This window comes from Furipterus horrens, unplaced genomic scaffold (genome assembly GCF_987537825.1).
Source record: "Furipterus horrens unplaced genomic scaffold, mFurHor1.1.pri manual_scaffold_13, whole genome shotgun sequence".
Lineage (NCBI taxonomy): Eukaryota > Metazoa > Chordata > Mammalia > Chiroptera > Furipteridae > Furipterus > Furipterus horrens.
This window is the reverse complement of record NW_028327183.1, coordinates 33,137,811-33,154,692: the sequence shown is the minus strand read 5'-3', so window position 1 is coordinate 33,154,692 and position 16,882 is coordinate 33,137,811. Positions and strand designations below refer to the sequence as shown.

At 45.0% G+C, this 16,882-nt stretch overlaps 1 protein-coding gene and 1 pseudogene across 1 annotated transcript in view; one reads left to right on the top strand and one right to left on the bottom strand.

The window, feature by feature from the left end:
* The window catches only part of SPG7 (SPG7 matrix AAA peptidase subunit, paraplegin), a 45,431-nt gene that overhangs the window by 7,785 nt on the left and 20,764 nt on the right, over positions 1-16,882 (bottom strand). The window contains exons 10-13 of the mRNA XM_090259317.1: positions 6,968-7,092; positions 5,965-6,067; positions 4,943-5,053; positions 3,115-3,230 (exon numbers count right to left, since the gene is read on the bottom strand). Coding sequence (XP_090115443.1) covers positions 3,115-3,230; positions 4,943-5,053; positions 5,965-6,067; positions 6,968-7,092 — 455 coding nt within the window. The remainder of the gene's footprint in view (positions 1-3,114; positions 3,231-4,942; positions 5,054-5,964; positions 6,068-6,967; positions 7,093-16,882) is intronic.
* Positions 13,184-13,627, top strand: LOC149994426 (dnaJ homolog subfamily C member 15 pseudogene; annotated as a pseudogene).

Here is a 16,882-nt window from a genome sequence, read left to right as displayed (position 1 = left end):
ACCTTTTGCTTTGCAGGATGACGTCCAACCAAGCCACACTGGCCAGGGCAGAATGTGGGGTTTAGGGATGAAGCTAAAGCAATATTCAGCTCGGGTTGGTGTGGCTCAGTTGGCTGGAGCATCATCCCATAACTGAAAGGTTGTATGTTCAATTCCCAGATGGGGCACATATCTAGGTTGAGGGTTTGATCCCCAGTCCAGGCACATAAGATCCCTGGTCTGGGCATGTATGGGAGGCAACCAATTGATGCTTCTTTCTCGCATTGATGTTTCTCTCTCTTCCTTCCTCTATAAAAGCAATGAAAAAAATGTCCTCGGGTGAGGATTAAAAAAAAAAGTCTTTAATCAGAAGGTTTCAAAGCCATTAAGCACATTTACACTATCCCCATTTTTATAACAAGAAGATCCTATCATTGAAGAGAGCAGCTCACACATGGTGGGCGTGTCTTCCTTGCACATTACTAGGTATATATGAAGTAAACAAAACAAAGATAGGAGCTCTTAGGTAAACCAACAAAAAGGTGCAAGGACCAACGCCACCAAGGATACCCCCACCATTATCCCTCACCAGGAGGTTATATGGAGGACATGGAACCATCCTTGCCTTAGCCTCCCCCCACAGCCCAACACCAGGTGTGTGTACAGCCCAGCAGGACAAGGTGTGCTCCTGAGCAACAAGGAGAGACTTGGGCTACAGATGCCGTTTCTGAGGGTTACAGCAGCAGAACCACCTCACAGTGCCCTGAGAATTGAAGGGGGAGCTTAAATCCAACACTAAAGTAAACTACAACTGAAAAGGCTATAAATAAAAGCCAAACCAAAGAGCAATGGGAACTTCATTTTTCCCTAGCAAAGTATGAGCCTTGAGCCTCAGGAGAAAGCTTTGCCTTCTTTTTTTAAAAAGACTTTATTTTTAGACAGGGGAGGGAGGGAGAGAAACGTTGATGTGTGAGAGATACATCAATTGGTTGTCTTTCACACACTCCCAACTGGGGACCTGGCCTACAACCCAGGCTGGGAATCGAACCTGTGACCTTTTGGTTCACAGGCCAGCACTCAATCCACTGAGGCACACCGGCCAGGGCAGGAGGGAGGTTTTCTCATTATTGTAATAGTGGGGAATTGTAACCCACACTACCATTCATTTTTTAAAAAATTATTTTCTTTATTTTTAGAGGTGGGGAGGGAGAAAGAGATGGAGAGAAATATTGATATATGAGAGAAACAATCCATCAGTTGCTTCTTGCACACCCCCAGCTGAGGACCTGGCCCACAACCCAGGCAGGTGCCCTGACTGGAAATCGAACCAGTGACCTTTCGGTCTGTAGGCCGGCACTCAGTCCACTGAGCCACACCAGCCAGGGACCTACCATTGTTTTGACATTGTTTCTGTTAAGTGCTGACTGCCTAATATGTAGCTTGTACATAAATTGCATGTTTGTGTAACAATCCTGGGAACTAACTTCAAAAGATACAGACTCTGACCTTCTTCAGTCATCCCAGCTCTGGAATATTTGCTGACCTTCAATTGTAGAGCCAGGATGATGCACACCGCAACATCACTTGCTTTATCAGAGTGGACTGTGCTCATCAATCACCTCCCCCACTCCTTACAGAAACTTCTGCCTGCACTGAAATGCTAAGATGGACTTTGAGACATGAGTCCCCTATCTTCTCAGGTGATCAGCACTTGAATAAACCACTTTCCTTCTCACTAGTACCTGTCTCATGAGTTTGGCTTTCATTGTGGCAGGTAGTCAGACCTGTGTGCAGTTACATTATGACCAGTTTATGACTTTCAGCCATCAAATAAAGCAACATTTCTGAGAAAAGGAAGTTTAAAATTGTGGTTTTTACTTCATTGTGGATATTTCTGCACTAATATTTTTTTGAGATATTGCATTAAAATATTTATTCTGATTACTGAATTTTTTTAATGTCCTATAAATATCACACCCTAGGTGTCTGTCCCACCTGCCTCAACCTGGGCCCAGTCCCAATCCCCTACCTCAGTGACTGCTGCATCCACTGATCTCTGTCACAAAATACTAGACTCAGCCCTCTGATGAGCACATAAAAGGAACTGGCCTGATCAGCAGGACATCATCAAACATAACCAGACTAACACTGATTGTCAGACATTAAACACTAATGTACCAGGCTGGCAATTGCTACATTGTTCCCATGTTTGGGTTTTAGGGAATTGCAATGCAGCTCCTTCCCAGCTAGTAAAACCAAACCACCTGCATTTGCCAGTGGCTTCACTCACTCTGGTGGGGGGTAAAATTATAATCCACGCCCTTACCTTTACAGACCAGACACCTACATCCCAAACATTTACATTTTCCTTAATGATCATTCAAGGATCTCATGGTCACAAACCTACACATTTTGGGGGGACTATCTATACTACCATTTGATACAAATAAATTTTCATCAAACTCACAGTGTCTATAAGAGTAGTGTTTTTTAAAAAGTGTACTTGACCATGGCTGGTGTGGCTCAGTGGACTGAGTGCTAGTCTGTGAACCAAATGGTTGCTGGTTTTATTCCTGGTCAGGGCACGTGCCTGGGTTGCGGGCCAGGTCCCCAGTTAGGGGTGTACAGGAGGCAACAATTGTTTTTCTCACACATCTATATATGTTTCTCTCCCTCTCTTTCTCCCTCCCTTCCCCTCGCACTGAAAATAAATAAAATCTAAGAAAAAGAGAATGTCTTTCATCTTAAAAAATAAAAAGTGTACTCAAGTTACTTCTTTTTAAGATTAGGAATCATTAGATCAACACATTTTATAGCTGATAGTAAACTTGGTAGTTCTTAATTCCAAGGCTGACTGTAGATGGGAGCAAGACACCAAATGGTCATGTGGCTTTCCAATGGTCATGCTCCTAACTGGACCCCACTGGTTTAGATGTAAGACCTCATTCTGCCCTAGCTGAGGGCTCCTGCACAGTCTCACCTTCCACCTGTCCCCAGGTCCACCTCAGGCTGCGCTTTCTCTTCACCAAGCACAAACACACGGAGCTCCTAAAGTCAGCTTTGTTCAAGGGCCAGCTGAGCTCCCACCCTCCAAGACCCCAGACCCTCCCTGGCTCCCACCCTCCAACACCCTACCTTCATCACAGCCTCCGTGTGCTCCAGCAGCCAGCCAACCAAAGCATGGCCTGACTCATGAAATGCAACTACCTTCTGCTCTTCCTTTGAGAGAATCTTACTCCTTTTGGCCGTCCCTGGAAGAAAACCCAGAACTCTGAGTTTGGGCCCACTAATCATCCTGTGTAAGCATGCAGTAACCTTCCTTGCTCAACCTTTCAAGTTTTTTACTGTGTTATTAAACTGAGATCCTCCTAGGACATTCAACTCCTGTGTTTCTGCCTCAGGCTGACCCCTTCCACAACTAACCTTACTATTACTCCAATTTGAAGGAAAACTCATTAGGCAAGAGAGGTGTTGGAGGGGGCCATGTTTGTTCCCACTTCCATAAATGGTAGAACAGGCCAAAAAAAGCTCCTGCAGGCTTTGTGGGTGGGGCTGCAGGGCTTAAAGATTAGTAAGGGGTCCACTCCAAGCTCTAGGTTTCTTGTTGACCCTTTTCCCAGAACTAGCAGGGGTAAGTGCAGCCTTTGCGACTCTACACTTCTTTCACCCTTAGGAGTTGACTACCTCTTGCCTTGGTGACTTTATCTTACATTTCCCCTGTTCAAATTACTGCTGAGGTTTCATTCACTGCCCCAAATTTGCCAAATATCCTTAAGTTTCTGTTTTATGCAACCTGAATAAGGTCTAGGTTCAGGGCATTAACTATATCATGCTAGTAGGATCATTTACCACAGTTACCATAAGGTGCACTGGCTGGGGCAGACAAACCATTTGAACCAGAGCTGATTATACAACCTGAACACATATGTGTTCCAGCTCAGGCAGACCACTCACAAGTAAGGACAAGAGAGCTTGTCTCGTTATAAGTGCTGCATACATTGGAGGGGGCAGGGATAGTATTCTACTAGTATCCTCTTTGGTCTTTCCCACTTTGATAATATGACTATAAGCTATCAATTTCTATGTGAAAATAAATGACTTACACAAAACCCAAATTTATAGTAAGAAACAGCAACTTTAGTTCCTTCTATCTATGCAAGTTTGCTTCTTTCCAAAGCTGCAGCCTGGGAACCTGGTGACATTGACCTAGATTTTAACTCAAAACTGAGGGTGATGGGAACACGCTTCGCACAGGAACGGCTTATGACAGAGGACTCACTATCTACGTGCAGGGCCGGTGCTTCTCAAAGACCTATAGGAAGAACCAGTTTCCCTTTTTAAAAAAATTTTCAGTGTCTTGGACTAATACTCTTGTTCTGAACCCTGTTCAAAGACAAAATGCACCACTCATGTCTAGATGTTGCCACATGGAGTTAAGAAAGCTTCTAGATACTTTCTTTCAGTTTCAGTCCTGCTCTCCTCTTAGAAGCCCATGGACCCCACTTTGAGCAGCAATGGCTAGGTACTGCCAGAAGTACCCCAGCCCTCCATGATCTGAACACCTCTCCCGTTCCTGTCTGAGCAGAGCACACGAGTTTCAGCAGAGGGAGAGCCCTCGGCCTTAGGCAGCAGCAGTGTGGACCCCTGACAACATGCACACTGGCATGTACGTTTGCAGTTGCCTCTCAGGCATCACATGATGGCTAGTGGGCTGAGCGCCACTCACATTTGGGTTTGCAAGATCCTTTTATATTTCTGTTTGAAAAGTGTCTGTTCTTAAGCAAATCTGCAGTATTTTAAACTATGCAAAAGTAACTCACGTTGTAAAGCCCTGACTTATTAAACACAGAAATACTTTACGTATCTCCCTCTTTGCCAATAAGGTCCACCCTATGACATCTAAGCAGAACCTGTTCCCTGCACCCCCCCTCTCAAGTTCACTTTTGGGATTTGTGCCTCCCACCTGCAATGACGCGCTCCACGGCGTACTCAAAGTTAAATGTGTGGACAGACGTGTGACCTTCCCGGGCAGCGTGCAGAGCAGCCTCATTACAGATGTTGGCGATGTCAGCACCTGTCAGCACAAGAGGGGAGAGCAGAGGTGTTGGCTCTACCCCTCAAAGATTGAGAGGAGGGAAGGAAAGGGGGGGGCACACAGGCAAATGAAGAAGAGAGGTCCAGGGGAGTGATGCAGGAGGGGAAGGCATGGCGGGGGCCAGGTGCCAGTGCTTAGGCTCTCTTGGACCCAAAGAACCATCTCTTCACATTCACTCCAGCCTCCTTCAGCCTTCCCGCCCTCCCCACTGCTGTGCTCCACAACTGTAACCAGCCGGCTTCCATGTACCATCTGGTGTTTTATCCCCTAATAATTTCTGAGTGTACGGATGAGAAATTAAAGGTTCTCTAGTATCCAAAAGGTTCTCATTAAGAATATTAAAAAACTCAAAAAAGAAAAAAATGAGAACCATACAGAAAAAAATACTTTTTCTTTTCTTTTGAAATTTTATGAGTTTGAACCAAACTGACAACTGTTGGGAAGCAAAATGTCAAGATCGAGAAAATGCTCCCAAAATATCTTGATTTGTGATGTCGGTGTCTATGAAAACTGAGACCGTGAGAGAGGGCAGCGGTACACCAGGCAGTGACAAGGCCTAGCCATGGTGGCACCCAGTGGGGGCAGTGGAATCTCGCGACCCGAGATGGACAGAAGTGAAGAGCCTGTGTGCAGAGCCCTAAAGGCAGAACTTCTAGGACTAATGCAGGTGGCAGAGCCATTGTTGGGTTTTCCATCACCGGGAGAGGAAAAGTCAAGTGCCATGCAGTTCTTCTACCTCCTGCTGGCTCTGCGTGCACTACCTCACTCCCAGCCAGGCTGTGCTGCACAGAGGAGGGGATGGCGGGCACCAGGGGGAGGCCTGCACTCGTGCACCAAGTAAAGACCACCTGACCTCCACCCTCAGGACCAACGGAAAATGGCCCCCGTACCGCTGAAACCCGGCGTGAGCTCCGCCAGACGCTGCGAGTAAAAGCTGCTAGCTTGGGTCAGCTTCAGGCTCTTCAGGTGCTGCTCGAAAATCTCCCGCCTTTCCTACCAAAGACAAGGGAGGACATAGGTGTGGGCCAGCACACCCGCCATGCAGACAGGGGCCACTTGGGAGGACTCTCCAGAGTTTCTTCATCATCAGTCACAACTGTAGTTTGGAAACCCACTTAGAGCTGCAAGCAGCATTGCAAAATGAAAAGGAAAAAAAAGATAACAGAATAGATAATAAAGTACATCAAAACAACAACGTTATTTTGTGGAACCTCTGATTCACACTCATCCTGATGTAAACATCTCCCACAGTCAGAAGACGGACAGCCTTTCTCCTGCGTAGGCAGTGTCAGAGGGCAGCCTCCCACCGCTTCTTAGAGCAACAGTTTGAGAGGAGATCCCAGAATGAGCACTGGGTATGCCAGGAGCCCCAGCCCTGCGTCCCTATGTGTGCACCTCCAGGAACAATAACCAGCTAACCAGCCATCAGGCTCACCCTCCAAGCCCTGTCCCTATCCATGCTGGTCCCCACCACACCCTGGGTTCCTGCGCCCTCAGGGGCCACCACAAAGGCCTGGGCATACAGAGGTGAATGTTCCACCAGAGGCCTGAGACAGAGGAGGCTGGTGGGGCTGAAAGGTCACTGCTTCCACCCCTTCCACCTGCTTTCAGGGCAGCTGCACAGCTCATGCTCCACAACCGTGTGGCACCAAGGACCTAAGCTGGTCAAGATGAGAATTCTGAGGCTCTCCAAAGAATGTGCTACAAAATTCAACGGAGACCAGTCCATTCAATCCCAGACACTTAAGGATAAAGGAAAAAACAATGTGGATAAACAAAAAATAAGCTGCAAAACCGTGAGAAGAGCAGCGAGCTAAAGGAGGGCTGGACAGACAAGCACCACAACAAGCAGCTGCATCCCCACCAAGGAGGGCAGTCTCAGGGCACACCGACCTGCAGTGTGGGGAGGTCGATGAAGACGTGTCGGTCCAGTCGGCCAGGCCTCAGCAGAGCATTGTCCAAAATGTCAGCTCGGTTGGTGGATGCCAGGACGATGACATGGTCAGTGGTGCCCATTCCTGAGGGACAGACAGTGGCCTTTATGGTGAGGGTCCCCAACATTGTGGCCTTCCCCATGAGGTTCAAGACACAGGACAGGAGAAAATTTCTGCCAGGGTCCATGAGAGGGCCATAAGCATTGATCCAGTATTGATCCTTCCCTGAGAACTTTTTTTGTATTTACTGATTTTAAAGAGAGAGGAAAGAAGAGAAGGCAGGGGAGGGGAAATGAGAAACATCAATTTGTTGTTCCATTAATTCATACATTCATTGTCTGATCCTTATATGTGCCCTGACCAGAGATCGAACCTGCAACCTTGGTGTGTATCAGGACAAAGCTCTAACCAACTGAGCTACCTGGCCAGGGCCTGAGAGCTTTCTACAACATCATCGCAAGAGCAAGAACTTGCCTGTTTTACTTCCCCAGAGGCAGCCCTGAAGGGAACTGCTAATAGGGCAATCCCCGGGAGCAAGGGACATCCTCCTTTGCTTCATCACTGCATTTTCCCTGGGCCTCAGTGACCACTACAGTGACAGCTGGGACTTCCTACATCCTTCTAATACTTGGTCTGAGGGCCTGCGTTTTCTACCCCAGGTTTTTCACATGAGAATTTAAGTGTGTCCGGAAACCATCCCAATAAATGGTCCAGATCTATAACTGGAAAAACACATTTATGAAGCAACTGGGAACTTGAGTCTCAGTGGATATTAGATGCTATGAAGAAATTATTATTATTATTTTTAGAGAGAGAGAAACATCGATTCATTGCCTCCCATACACTCTCCAACTGAGGATCCAACCCACAATGTAGGTGTGTGCCCTGACCAGGAATCAAACAGGCAACCTTTTGGTGTACGGGATGACGCTGCAACCAACTGAACTACCTGGCCAAGGCTGAAGAACTTTTTTTTTTTAAAGATTTTATTTAGTTAGTTTTAGAGAGAAGGCAAGGGAGGAAGAGGGAGAAAAACATTGATGTGAGACAGAAACATCAACTAGTTACTCCTTGCACATGCCCCGGCCAGGGACCGAACCTGCAACCCAGGCGCGTGTCCTGACGGGGAATCAAACAGGCGACCTCTGCCTTGAAGAATGACACCCAACAAACTGAGCCACATCAGTTGGGGCTGAAGAACTTATTTTTAATTTAAGTTACATGATATTTCTCTGAATGTAGAGAAATACATTCAGAGTATGTACGATTCAGAGCTTTGGGCTGGCTTCAAAATAACCCACTGGGGAGAGGGGACAGAGAGGGCAGTGGACATGGACTTGGGCTGGCCTGGGACATAGCAGCTCACTGCACACTTCTGCTTGTGTGGATGTTTGAAAAGTTCCATAATATATAGTTTAAAAAATAAAGATGCCATGACCTATCTTTTCCTAACTTAAAAAAGTCCGTAATATACTGACATTGACAAATACAATTTTAAAACACCCATAAAGTCTTTTAACAAAAGTGAAATTTATAAGAAATATTACAGAATTAAATCCTGAGAGCACATCAGGCACTGACACCTCACAGCAGACTGTCATTCACTCCACTCCAGGATCCCATGACAACGGCGAGGGTTCCAGCCGAGCACACCAGTACAGGGACGGCACTCACCTAACAGAGGGGCTGCCACCCGTGTCACTAAAAAGCAGCCACCAGAATAGCCCAAACTACATGTCATTCCCAAGAAAATAACTCCACAACATCAAAGAAATGTCTCACAGAGATGTGACACCACTCTCATCTGAATCTGGACTATGGAATGGGATAAGCCAGGATGCCACAATGAGCCCAGTCCCATTCATGTGCCAAGAGTGAAACGTGCAGAGAAGTATCCACTCTGCCAATGTAAAGATGATGTCTTAAAATCACTCTGACTTTAGAAACAAATTCAGAAACAAGAGCGAGCACCGCCCACACATGTGACACAGCAGCCTCTCTGCTCCATTTGCTCACTCTCTTGTTTTAGGAAAAGTGAAACACGGACATGGGGAACGAGAAGCAGTTGGAGGGAGGCGCCTCCACCAGATGCAGCTTCACTTCCCGGGAGCCTCCCTGGTGCCAGGAGGAGCCTATGCCACTCCTCCCCAAGTGCCGGTTGGGAGGACCTGCCAGGGCTCACCATTCACATTTCTGAAATTCCTTCCTTCCACAGATCAAGGTTATAAATACAGAGATCTGAAGTTATACACGCAGCAAAAAAAATGTTAAAAAATAGTAGGAACAGTGGGTGTAGAAGAAAAACAACAGCAAGGCAAGGGTAGACACCACATCAGTGAGCTCCAAGCAGAAAGGAATGCAGTGACACTCACAGTTCTGCCATCACAAGTCACCTTGACCTCCCTCCATAACAGACCCCTCACTCCAGGGCCTGGTCCTAAGGAACACAAGGGTTTCGTTTTTGAAACTTTGTATTTTGACAGCCCTACGCAAGTAGCTCAGTTGGTTAGAGCATCATCCCAATACACCAAGGTTGTGAGTTTGATCCTCAGTCATGGCACATAAAACAATAAAGCAACAAATGCATAAACTAGTGGAACAACAAATCAATGTTTCTCTCTCTCTCTTCCTCTCTAAAATCAATACATTAAAAAAAAACTTTCTATTTTGACATAGTTGTAGGTACACAGCAAAGTCCAAAAATAGTGCAAAGAAGTCCCTTACCCCATTTTCCCAGGTGGCATGTTAAGTAACTACAGTGCAATGTCAAAACGCACAATGCATACATAGTCCACAAGCCTTATTTGATATCAACAGTCTTACATGCACTTATTTCTCTGTATGCACCTTGTTTTCTGCAATTTTATCACAAGATTCCTCTAACCTCCACCTCGATCCAGGTAGATTCCACCACCACAAAGACCTTCCTTTTACAGTCCCACTCTCCTCTTCTCCTGCCTTTCTGACCCCTAGTAACCACTAATCTGTTCTCCACCCTGAGAATTTTGCCTTTTTCACAGTCTCATATAAACTAAATCATATAATACGAAGCCTATAGAGGTAGGTTTTTTTCATTAAGCATAGTTCCCTTGAGATCCATCCCAGCAGTTGTGTATAATGACTATGAGTTTCACCCTGGCTGCTGTGGCTCAGTGGATTGATTGCCAGCCTGTGAAATGATGGGTCATTGGTTCAATTCTCAGTCAGGGAACAGGCCTGGGTTGTGGGTCACATCCTTGGCTGGGGGTATGCGAGAGGCAACCGATCACTGTATCTCTTGCACATCGACGTTTCTCTCCCTCTCTTTCTCCCTTCCTTCCCTTCCCTCTAAAAATAAATAAATAAAATCTTTTAAAAAATAAGAAAAAAAAGGACAGTTAAGTTTCTTTTTATTGCTACATGGAAACCATGATGAGAACATACCAGACTTTAACTATACATGTAACTGAAGGACATCTGGGTTGTTTCCAGTTTTCAGCTATTAAAAATAAATGAACATTGCTGCACAGGTGTTTTGTGTAAACATTTCTCTAGGATGAGCAACCAGGAGTGTGTTATATGGCAAATATATATTTAATTTTTTCAGAATCTGCCAGACTGTTTCTCAGAGAGGCTACACATTTAACATTCCCACTGGCAGTGTAGGAGGTCCAATTCCTTCATGTCCTCACCAACACCTGGTGTTGCCAGAAATTTTTACTCTAGCTGTCCTATTAGGTGAGTGTTTCTATCAAAATCTCAGCAAGATGACTTGGTAGATATGAACAAGCTTATTCTAAAAGTTACAGGAGGCCTGGCTGGTGTGGCTCAGTGGATTGAGTGCCGACCAGCAAACCAAAGGGTCACTGGTTCGATTCCCAGTCAGGGCACATGCGTGGGTTGCGAGCCAGATCCCCAGTTGCGGGAGTGTGAGAGGCAATCACACATTGACGTTTCTCTCCTTCTCTATAACCCTCTCTTCCCGTCTCTCTAAAAATAAATGAATAAAAAAAATCTAAAAAAAAAAAGTTACAGGAAAAAAGGCAAAGAAAGAAGTGCTTCAACACTGTTGGCCAAGAACAAAGCGGGAGGACTCCTCCCTCTCCATTGAGACTCACTGGGCTGTCAGTGAAGAAGCTGTGTGGTGCGGTGCAGCACAGACTTGGAGACCAAGAAATAGGCCAACGAGCCCAGAACAGACATTCCTAAATATGCCAGCTGAGCTCTGGTGAAGGTGCAAAAGCAGTTCAGTGGAGGAAGTAGTGTTTTAAACAAGTAATGCTGCATCAGCATGACACATGGGCAGAAATATGAACCATGACCAAAACTTCACACCTTATACAAGTATTATGGTAAAACAGATCCTAGATTAGAATGGAAAGGGCCACGTGCACGGTAGCTGGGGTTTTCTAAAGACTCCATGCAGAACCACAGTTTACGTCCTCCCACACTTTCTAACAGAGAGGTTCGGACAGACACATCCATCACAAGACACTCAGTGCAAAGCCTTCTTTCTGCCAGTTGAACTGTAAAAAGGTGACTGCCTGTAGGTCGCTCAGCTGGGCCCAGTGTTCTTAGATGCAGGTGCCCTTTGCACATGGTCTGGTGGTCCTGCAAGGCCTCCTCTGCCTGATCCATGGGGTGGGGACCTCTCTTCCCTAGCGAGGTTTTCCCACGACCAGCACAGCATCTGCTCTGCGTTCTGTACTTCCATGAATAGAAACTGCTCTTCCCCAAGGAGTAACAAAGACTCTTCAGACACAGCTGAATGGCTGAGAATGCTCAGCTGTGTCTGTGCACACAGAGACTTGTTTGCTACTGGCCTAGCCCAACAAGAGGCCTTCAGTCAGGGATTCCGGGCATAAGCAAATCCTGGGGCAGAAGCAGTTCTTTTTACGGCAGCAAAGAGAAGTTCAGCTCAGAGGAAGATGCCATCTGGTAAATGCTTCCTGGTGGGCTCAAGCCTGCCTAAAAAGGTGGTCTCTGTCTTCAGTGTAAAAACCAATGTAAGCAGAAAGAGACAGACGTGCAGCGCTTCCCATGGTCCTGAGTGCTCAGTCACAGTAACAGCCAGTGGGAATCTCTTCGTAATCACCAGGAATGACACTGTCACACTCAGAAGGGCACAAAACCACAAGTGAGGTTATGAACTTTAACCTCATTGTAATATTAGAAAATCATGGCTCAGAGAAAAGAAGACCAGTGTGAACCCCACAGCATCCTTCCACAGTCCACGAGCACACCTGGGGTCCAAGGCTTGGACAGCCATCACTGTATCAGGCAGGGCAATGGGACTTGATGACACATCAGGATTAGACAGCCAACTAATCATCTGACAACTTTCAAATGACTTCTCCCTTTTGTCAACTCAATTTCACAAAGATTATTCATTCTCTTAAAGAGATAACCAGAAGTTTTCGTTAAAATCTGGCACTTCTGATAGTAGTCATCACATGCACAGTGCTGAGTCCCAGAATGGTCTGTCACAGCTGACAGCAGACCTCAGGCTCTGGCACCCTCAGGCCTGGCCCATCTCTGCCATCTGCACACCTGACCCATCAATGGCCAGTACCAGAGGAGTCTTTCAGATTCCTTTAGGACTCAAAAAACACCTTCAAAGCAATCACCAAAGCCACACTGAAGGTGAAACACCACTAAGAGATCATGGAAAGCTGTTCAAAAGAAAAGCAATTCCATACATTTCTTTTTTCTTTTAAAAATTTTATTTATTTATTTTCAGAGAGAGGAGAAGGGAGGGAGAAAGAGAAGGAGAGAAACATTGACTGCTTGCCTCTCGCACATGCAACCCAGGCATGTGCTCTGACTGGGAATCAAACCAGAGAACTTTTGGTTCGCAGGTGAGTACTCAATCCACTAAGCCACACCAGCCAGGTCTCAATACAGTTTCTTAAAAGTTGGAGACCCACGTGGACCCTAGCAGGGTAGCTCAGCTGGTCTGAGTGACATCCCAATATGCCAAGGTTGCAGGTTTGATCCTTGGTCAAGGCACGAACAAGAATCAACCAATGAATGCATCAATAAGTGGAACAACAAATCAAGGTCTTTCTTTCTCTTCTCTCTTTCCTCACTTCCTCTCTCTCTTTCTAAAATCAATTTTAAAAAATTTAAAATAAAAAGTTGGAACGCACTCATAGGCAGCGCTGAGGCACACCATGTCTCCCTTGGCCACACTGCCATGGCTGCCCTCCGTGGCAGCACCCCGGCCAGCCAGGGCTTGCACTATACTGAGTACTCACCACCCTCAACCAAAAGGCAAGATGTGGAAATCAGCTAGGGACTGGCAAGAAGCTTAATGGCTGAAAGACTGCTGTTGCAGCTTTTGCATTTGCAGTTCCCTATGCATTTCAAATTTGGAAACCTCTAGAACAAGTAATCATAGAAATTTCAAAGACTTCAACTTCTAGCCTTTCATCTAAGATTTGAACAAAAAATGAGTAGGTGAGCAGCTAGTCTTATTTTGGGTGTAAGCCCATCTGCTAGCAAGGCCAAAATTAGAACAGCTCACAGGAGAATCATGATTGTGAATCACCCAGATAAAGGTGGATATCATTACTTAGCAACCAAAATCAATGAAGCGCACTGGCCAGTGTGGCTAGTTGGTTGGAGTGTTGTCCCATAACCAGAAGGTTGTGGGTTCGATCCCTATCTGGTTGTGAATGCTTGTGATCCCTCATCCAGGTGCCCTAGTATAGGTGTGTATGGGAGGCACCAAATAGATGCTTCTCTGTCACATCAATGTTTCCTTCTCTCCCTTCCTCTTTCTCTAAAAAGCAATGGAAAAAAAATGTCCTCAGGTGAGAACAGAAATAAATACATCAATCAACAATAAATGAAGCAGACTTCCAGTCAAGACAGAGGCATAGGTAGACATGCTTCGCCTTCTCATGCAACCGAAGAAAGAATTGCAACCAGATCTCAAAAACAAATAACAACCAGAACCGTCAGAAAATCGAGCTACATGGAAGTCTGACAACCAAGTATTTAAAGAAGCCACATTGATTGAGATGGGTAGAAGGAGCAGAGTTGCAGACACAGGGCACAGAGGTGGTGTGGCTTGGACAAGTGGCAGCAGCGGTGGTGGATCGGACAGTCCCTCATTCAGATGTGGGGGATAAAAATCGGGAGGGATACCTTGGGAGCGAGTGATCCCAGCCACAGGCCAGACGGCACAGCCCACGGTTCCAGCAACAGGAATATAAACGCTCATTACCTCTGGCTCTAAAAACCAGTGGGGGTTGGAGCGGCAGAAGAAACTGCCAGATTTTTGCTACATAGAGGACCTGCCTGGTCTTAGAACATAGCAAACCCCAGGGAAGCAACTGGAAGAGTGCCAAATCACATAAAAGAAGTGAATGAGGTGACTGCAAACAGGGTGAGTGCAGGGCAAATCGTCAGAAGCCAAGCAGCTGCCTTGTCCCTTCTCTAATGCCCCATCACAAAAGGAGCCAGAAAGCATTTAATCGAGTGGCCCCACCCTGGCAATTACTTAAGGCTCCACCCCACACAATTTACATGTGTCTTTGCTACATAGGCCACGCTACTAATACAGGGGGTAAAAGCAGCTCTACCTAATACACAGAAACAAACACAGGGAGGCCGCCAAATTGAGGAGGCAAAGATATATCACCGAAATAAAAGAACAAAACAAAACCCCAGAAAAAGAACTAAACAAAATGGAGATAGGCAACCTATCAGATGCAGAGTTCAAATCACTGGTGATAAGGATGCTCAAAGAACTCATAGAGTATGGCAAAAAAAAAAAAAAATGAAGGTTACACAAAGTGAAATAAAGAAAAATATACAAGGAACCAACAGTGATTCAAATCAACAACTTGGATCAAAAGGAAGATATAAACATTCAACCAGAACAGAAAGAAGAAATAAGAATTCAAGAAAATGAGGAACCTCTGGGACAACTTTTAAACATACCAACATCTGAATCATAGGGATACCAGAAGGAGAAGAGGAAGAGAAAAAAATTGAAAACTTATTTGAAAAAATAATGAAGGAAAACTTCCTTAATTTGGCAAAGGAACTAGACATACAAGTCCAGGAAGCACAGAGTCTCAAACAAGTTGGACCTAAAGAGGACCACACCAAGACACATCATAATTAAAATGCCAAAAGCTAAAGATAAAAAGAATCTTAAAAGCAGCAAGAGAAAAGCAAAGAGTTACCTACAAAGGAGTTCCCAAAAGAATATCACCTGACTTCTCAAAAGAAACTTTGCAAACAAGAAGGGGCTGGCAAGAAGTATTCAAAGTAATGAAAAGCAAGGACCTAAAACCAAGATTCCACTGTATAGCAAAGCTATCATTTAGAATGGAAGGGCAGATCAAGTGCTTCCCAGAAAAGGTAAAGCTAAAGGAATTCATCATCACCAAGCCATTATTACATGAAATGTTAAAAGGACTTACTTAGAAAAAGAAGACCAAAACTATGAACATTAAAATGACAACAAACTCACAACTATCAACAACAAAATCTAAAAAAACAAAAACAAAAATAAACTAAGCAAACAACCAGAACAGGAACAGAATCATAGGTATGGAGATAATATGTAGGGTTATCAGCTGGAAGGGGAAGAGGGAGAAAGGGGGAAATGGTGCAGGGACTAAGAAGCATAATCAGTTGATACAAAATAGACAGAGGGATGTTAAGAATAATATAAGAAAGGGAGAAGCCAAAGAACTTATATGCACTACCCGTGGACATGAACTAAGGGGTGGTGTATTGCTGGAGGGAAGGGGGATACCAGGTGAAGGGATGCAAAGGGGGAAAAATTGGGACAACTGTAACAGCATGATCAATAAAATATACTTTAAAAAATGAAGCAAAAGACTTGCTAGATGAAACCACAAAACACTGACTGATACTCAAGGACTACTGAGAAGGAAAAAAAGGGAGGGCTTAAAAAATAAAGTCCTGCAAACTATTTTTTTAAATTATTTTTTAGAGAGAGGGGTAGGAAAGGAGAAAGAGAGAGACAGAACATCACTGTGTGGTTGCCTCTCACATGCCCCCAACTAGGGACCTGGCCTGCAACCCAGGCATGTCAGGTCTGTGCTCAATCCACTGAGCCACACCAGCCAGGGCAAGTCCTGCAAATTTAATCTAAACCACCACTGTCATCATGTTCATGCATGTGCTAACTATAAATAATATCATACCATTAAGTTGTATAATAATAAAAGATAAATAACCAAGAAAAAGTTGGAGACCCAGAGGGTAATGTTTTAATTTTTTTTTTTCACTCATTGATTTTAAAGAGAAGAGGGAGAGAAAGATAAGGAAAGAAAGAAACATTGATTTGTTGTTCCATTTATTTATGTATTCGTTGATTGATTCTTGTATGTGCCCTGACCAGGAATCATATTTGCAACCTTGGGACAATGCTCTAATCTACTAAGTTACCCGGCCAGGGCAGAACGTAACTTTTTAAACTATAAAATAGTGTCTCATTTGAAAAGCAGATTTCATTTGCCACATTCAGGCATTGGTTGGAGGAACAGTTCGAGTGGGTCAGGCACACATGACTTTAGGGTCGGGCTCCCTGGAACTTGGACTGGAAAGCACTCTTGAAGGGTCCCATCCTTGAGGGTGTGTCTCTCGACAGCTCGCTTCACTTACATCTCTAAAGACACTGAGGTATTTGGAAAACTCCTTCTCAGGAAAGCTTGCTCTTCACGTGGAAGATGGCTCTTCAGATTTTGACTATTTGTGCCGTAAGACAGACTATTGGATGAAAGACAGAGAGGGGATGCAGGAGGTCCGCAAAACAGCTGGAGGGGGAACCGTTCTTACAGTGTAACAACACAGTCCTTTCCTCAGCTAGAAGTTCTACTTTAATTTTAAAACTGGAGAGCTTACAGAG